Raw genomic sequence first — 6,386 nt, forward strand, 5'->3', positions numbered from 1 at the left:
TGTGGTAGCTAAGGTAAGACTCACAATTACCTCACTTAACTTTGCCCCAATTTATGAGTAGGAAAGCATCTATTTTGTAACACCTCCAACAACCAAGCTATTTTTCATCCATTGCAGCCCGAACGGACGGTAGAAAATGTGGAGCCATATTCATCACGTGGCCCCAAAGGTATGGGTATAGAGGTGGACCACAACGGCTCTAGAGGTCGGCGGTCCATGCGAGCGTGAGAGTGTGTAAAGGTGGCGCAACGTGGTATAGAGAGGTGATTGTGTACGATTTTGTGTACCGTGTCAGGGCGACGTATGCGGTCAAGAAGTGTGTAGTACTGCTGCTTCAGCTCGAGCCAACCGCAAGGCCCTGAGCTCCCGCACGTGCAGCGCACGCGTAGGCGCGTGTGCGAGCAGCGAAAGGTTAGCTTCCTCATGTCTGACCCCACGCAGGCCGGCCCTAGTGCACGCGATGTCCACACAATACAAGCGCCAAGCAGCTGCATGTTATAAGAGAGAATCATCATGACTGTGATGATGATGATCATGCACTACCAAGCATGGCAAAAAAGGAGGCCACAGTGTAAAGTAAGTAGAGCTGCTGGATTTTACAAAAGGTAGGATCTTGTTGAGAGAGAGAGAGAGAGAGAGAGAGAGAGAGAGAGAGTTAATAAGGATAAAGAGCACGCAAAAAGTTAACTACGGTAGTGATGATCGATGTGAGAAGTAAGGAAAATGTGTAAAATATTCATGGAAAAGAAGTGCCGTAAAATTGGAATATATCGTAACAAGTGCAAAATTATAACGTTACTATTTATTTCTATTGAAAACTCAGGTGGAAATAACATTATACGTGAACTTCTATTATTTTATGTTACTTGTGGTCAACAATTGTTGTCTCGGCGGTTGATCTGCTATATAAAGAGCAGCTGACAGTAGAGTTTGCAGCTGTGTTCTTGAAAGCTGCTGTGAAGCAAGGTGACAATGGAGAGGCAGTATCTTCTCACCATAGCCAAGCATGGCTTGCTTTCCATCATCTGTGCAGCAAGCCTCATGTGGGTGGCTTGGTGGCTCGTCTCTTCTGAGCCCAAGAATGATCCCAAGCACCTTGACAAGCTAGAAGACCACATCCACTCTAGGTTCTTCCGCACTGATGGCCACTACGGTAATAAGCATCATTAATAATCACCCTACCTAGTACCCATTTACGATATTACATATGATGTAACACTCTACGGTAATTAGCACTGAATGATGGCATCCACTCTCTTATCATAGCGTGTGTCATCACATGTGATAAATGCTAATTCAACACCTAGTAGTAGGCGGTGGATGGTTATGTGACATTGTCAGCTTCTAATCTAAATTCTGATCACACCACTTGTGCAGGGTCTGTTTTGATATACCAAACCATGCCATTTATTATTGTGGCCCTTCTTAGCTTTGGAGTGATTGAGCTGCGAAAGAAAACCAAGTAAGCAAGCTATAATGACCTGCAAACAATGCTTTGCTCATTAATATAAAATCGTCAAGTGGGAAACTAAAGATTCAAGTTTTAGTTGTGAACTTTACACGTAAAAAATTAGAAGCTGCTGCTTAAAGAGGAGGCATGCACCAGCCAAGATCAAGAATTTGTTGAGAATTAGTGAAGTAAAATTGTGGATGATGTGCTGTAGGTCGGTAGCAGCGGCTGCACGTCCTGCCAACTCCGAAAGATTAACACGTCCGAGTATTACAACCTACCCATTGGTGGTAAAAAGCCCATTGGGAGTGTTGACGGCTGCAGAGGTGCTCTCCATCCTGGCCATCCTCTTCCTGGTCATATATAGCTTCGGCCGAATGAGCTACTTGGACTTCCAAGAACTCGAGGAGAGATTCAAGGAAGAACCTCACAGATTAAAAGCATCTTTGTAAGCTTATTACTTAAATTAGCTCTTATATTATAATAATATTGGCGATAACTAATTTCCGAATGCATGCGGCGTTGTGGTTGTGTATAATTAACAGGCCGCTGAGCAAGCTCGCCAAAGCATCCTACGACATGGGTAGAGCAGCCATGATACCCTTCTCTCTACTTTGGATCCCTGTCTCCAGGGGTTCCCCATTCTTGCGATTGATCAAAATGCCTTTTGAGCATGCTGTCAAGTACCACATATGGTTGGCTATGCTGATGCTCTCCATGCTCACCCTCCACGGCGTTGGCTACATGATATACTATGCTGCCTCCAATAGAACCTACAAGGTGATGCACATTTTATATATAACGCTGCTCATATATATATATATATATATATATAACCATGTGCATTACTATGATCCATATTATTATAGTTCATGACCTACAAATTAGAGTTTTAGCACTCTGATCTCACTCGTTTTGTGGGGGGCGGTCTGTTGTTCGACCTCTATACATAGATCACGGAATGGTCAGTAGAAAGGGAGTCATGCGCAGTGGTCGCGGGCCTTGTGGCCTTGATAGCCGGATTAGTGATGTGGGCTACTTCGCTTTCAATTTTTAGGAGGAGGTGGTATGAGTTATTCTTTGGGGTGCATCATCTCTACATTGTCTTCTTCCTCTTTTGGCTCTACCATGTCATGTGGACTGTCCACTTCGTCGTCATACCATGCCTACTCTTTGTCATCGATCGATTCCTTCGCATGGTACAATCTAGACAAGCTGTCGATGTGTTATCAGCCAAGGTTTTGGAGTCAGGCGCACTACAACTGCGGCTTGCAACAACAACAACAAGCAACATTTATAATAATAATACCCAAGGTAACCATTCGACTAGTCACATCTTATGGGATTATTCGATAATTCTCGCGATACCTAAGGCTTGTGGCTTGGCTTCTCCTCCAGAATACAATGAACTTAATGGTCCACCACCATATATATAAATGCCATTTCTATTAATATTTTCCATGGCTGAATGCTGCCACCAGGATTTGTGTACCATGCACTCAGCAGTTGGTACCTCCGATTTCCAAGCCTCTCTACACTAATGAAACTACAATGGCACTTCTTCAGTGTGACCTCCACCCCACATGATGAAAAGCAGGAGCTCTCCATTGTAATCAAACCATTTGGAAAGTGGACCACCGGTTTACAAGACCAACTTTTGAAGTCCGTCCAAGTAGATGGAGCCACCTCTCGATGTCCTTTCTCATTTAAGGCAGGGGTTGAGGGCCCTTATGGAGATGAATCTGACTTCTTCTTGAGGTCTCTCCCTCTCTCTCTCACACACACACACGCACAAGCACACGCACATGCACGTACATTTCTTCACACATGAAGAGAAGTGATAAATTTCTTGAATTGGATTACTTGAGTAATGCATTCATGTAATAAAAATATTATTACTTAGTTGTTAAATAAAACTTTTATGGGGAATTATTTGTACATATGAATATTACTCGTAGCTTAATCGAGTAGAATATAATCTCTACAAGTTAGGATACAAGTAGCATTTAAATTTAGCTATTAATTCACAGAAAAAAGAGAAGCACCATTCAAAGCAATAAGGAACATTCATTATTTGTGTGTTCCTTCTCTCTTCCTCAAACATACAATTAGACTTTGTTCGGGACCTTATTGCCCCACTCACGTGAAATTTCATATCATTTTTTTGATCCAGTTATTACATGTGGTGGTTTGACAATGTTATTATTGAATATTCGTTCTCAATTATTATTATTATTATTTTTGATGAAGTGTGTTATAGCATGTAGTTTGTGACAATGCTATTATTGGATGTTCTCAGGTATGAGACACTCATACTAGTTGGTGGCGGTATAGGTGTCACTCCCCTTCTTGCTCTACTTTGTGATGTTCTTCATAGGCAGAGACTTGGGCAAAGGGATTTACCAACTTCTATCCAGCTCTACCATTGCGTGCGAAAACCAGAGGAGCTTTGTGTTTTGAATAGCATAGACCCCAATGAAATATCACCTGAATATGAAAAACATGGATTAGATTTACGTGTCTTTGCATATGTCACCTCTTCTTCTCTTGTGGACTACACGGATGTGGCCAGTTTGATGCAGGAATCAGGCACTCATCCAATGCTTGATCTTGCCACTTTTGGAGGATCGACTTGGAAACCCACAAAAGGTTGTGGGGATGAAATATTATCTCCAATTATAAGAGGACCTATAATGCCTCAAGGTGTATCAAGCATTAGCACCAAAGGTAAATCAATTTGGGTAGCATCCACTATCATAGCTTCCATGGTGGGATTCTATCTCCTCTGGGGTCTATCGAATGTATTCATCATCAAGAACTTGACAGATGACTTTCCCAATTATAATCGCGCACATTTGGTGGTAGCAAGCATGATATTGGGGACTACCATATTTGGAGGCTCCATTGTTTCACTTTGGTGGTTTCATTCAAAGCATGAAAGCGTATCTCCAGCAATCGATTCTAGAAAAATTGGTATCGCTAATAGCTCACCAGGTTACCTTCAAAAAGTCACCACTAAAGATGAGGAGAATGTAGCAGGCTCACGTGTTGGCTCTCCTTGGAATGGGAGCTTACAACTTAGATCTAGGCCTCATTGGAGTGGTAAAACTCTTCCCTTAATCTCTCATATATGGTGCAAATAATTTCAAAAAGGGTACAATTTTCAATTAAACTTAGAATTGGCCAAATTAAACATTTAAAAACACAAAACAAATTCCTAATCAAAATTTTCAATCACAATTTCTTTAGACACAAAACTAATGTTTAATCACAAATCCTCAAATGGTAAGATTAGTTAAATTCTATAAATAGTATCCTACACTTCTACTTTTATAAATAGTATTATTTAAATTCTATATGAAGTATTATCCTACACTTCTACTTTTTAATGACACATTAGCTAATTTAGACTTGTGACATTAAGAGGTTTGTATAAGTTTATGTTTGTAGCCCTTGAACTATGGAAGCTTGTATATAACACACATGCATAAGTTTATAAAAAAGACCACAATTAACTTCATTGATTCCATGTAGATATATTCAATGGGTTGGAAAAGGAGTATCAAGGACAAAATATTGGAGTACTAGTTTCTGGCTCACATAGCATGCGGGAGGATATTGCTAAAGAATGCAAAAGGCACACCAAGTTTTTGGACACAAAGACTTCCTCAAATGTCTTCCACTATCACACTATTAGCTTTGAGCTTTAAAAAGTTTAGATTATAGGCTTTTATCCATGTAAATAAATTTTTGTAAACAATGAGTGATCATCTGTACCCTAATAAGAAATGCATGGTAGAATTGCCATGTAGCTTCAAGTATGACAAATAGCATTGCCATGTAGCTTCAAGCTTCAAGTATGATAAGCATGCTACACACCTTGGTCTTGAGACATTGATAACCTCCTAAACCCATCAAATGTGTATGATCGAGTTTGTTAAACAATAGAGTTTATAATTTTTCTACTTTGACTTTCCAAACATGGTAGAATGCCTCAACAAGCCTTTGAAATTAGGGTTCAATATTTTGATGTTGTGCGTTAATGATTCTCACATTGATTTGGATTAAATTCACTTGGAGTATTGGTTTCCATTACACATAGAACCATAGTGTCCAATCTAGAATTTTTTAGTTTTTTAACTACTTTTATATGTGGATGAGTCATTTGACTATATTATGGTGTCTCCTAGTGAGTAACACAAAGGGTAACACAAAGATACTTAATAAAATATAGGCTGAATGTCTTTTTTACCTTCCTTTTTGAAATGAAATCCATGACAATCCTTGGTGTTGTGGAATGAACTCAATTTACATGTATTTATATAAATGCATTACTTTAACTTAAGTGATGAAAATTCATGTTAAATTTCATTTATTTATTTTTTGTGTTGAGCACAAGAACAAGGTATGTAATATCACTACAAGAGCAAGGCCACATCTCTCCAAAGCTACTTTATAAGGATGGATTGGAAGATAATCTTGGTATTGGGGTGTAATACAAAGCTAGAGAAATCAATATTAATACCAAGGATTTAGAAATCCACCATGTTATAAACTAGTAATATGGTAAAGAACCCCCAATTTTTCCACCAAGGAAAGTTTTCAAACAAGGGATTATCTAACCTCGCATGGACTTTATCAATGCCCCCAACCATATTAGCCAATATCTTTCCCTTAGCCATGCGAAAAATATAAGAACTCTCCTAGTGTACTTTGTCCTGATTAGATTGGGGAATATTAGTAGAATATGGATCTAAGGAAAAATTACAAATCTAACGATTGGATTTTTGTAGATTTACTTTGGAAAATTTGTTATGACTCTTAGAGGCCCATTAAATCAATTGTAATTTAATTCTAGTAAATAAAATATTGAATCTTTCAATCTAAAAACTTTAGGGATCAATATACTTGTAACCATGAACTTATTTAAAAAAAT

The 6,386-nt window shown here is 39.1% G+C and overlaps 1 protein-coding gene across 1 annotated transcript; it reads left to right on the forward strand.

Annotated features, from left to right (window-relative positions):
• Positions 1 to 626: 626 nt before the first annotated feature.
• Positions 627 to 5,434, forward strand: LOC147612801 (ferric reduction oxidase 6-like). The gene is made up of 8 exons (XM_086783436.1): positions 627 to 1,153; positions 1,378 to 1,462; positions 1,665 to 1,898; positions 1,996 to 2,230; positions 2,404 to 2,764; positions 2,932 to 3,208; positions 3,750 to 4,552; positions 4,985 to 5,434. Exons 1-8 carry the CDS (start codon positions 973 to 975, stop codon positions 5,158 to 5,160), a joined length of 2,352 nt encoding a protein of 783 aa, XP_086639562.1. The 5' UTR covers positions 627 to 972; the 3' UTR covers positions 5,161 to 5,434.
• The last annotated feature ends 952 nt before the right edge of the window (positions 5,435 to 6,386 follow it).

Source organism: Cibotium barometz, chromosome 45 (genome assembly GCF_041138505.1).
Source record: "Cibotium barometz isolate CiBa-2024 chromosome 45, ASM4113850v1, whole genome shotgun sequence".
Taxonomy (NCBI): Eukaryota; Viridiplantae; Streptophyta; class Polypodiopsida; order Cyatheales; family Cibotiaceae; genus Cibotium; species Cibotium barometz.

What these genes read in the sequence shown, in the direction of transcription:
- LOC147612801 (XM_086783436.1), top strand. Translation starts at nt 973, where the DNA reads ATGGAGAGGCAGTATCTTCTCACCATAGCCAAGCATGGCTTGCTTTCC. An exon ending in CCGCACTGATGGCCACTACG is followed by an intron (nt 1,154 to 1,377) that starts GTAATAAGCATC and finishes CCACTTGTGCAG; the next exon opens with GGTCTGTTTTGATATACCAA. An exon ending in ATCTAGGCCTCATTGGAGTG is followed by an intron (nt 4,553 to 4,984) that starts GTAAAACTCTTC and finishes GATTCCATGTAG; the next exon opens with ATATATTCAATGGGTTGGAA.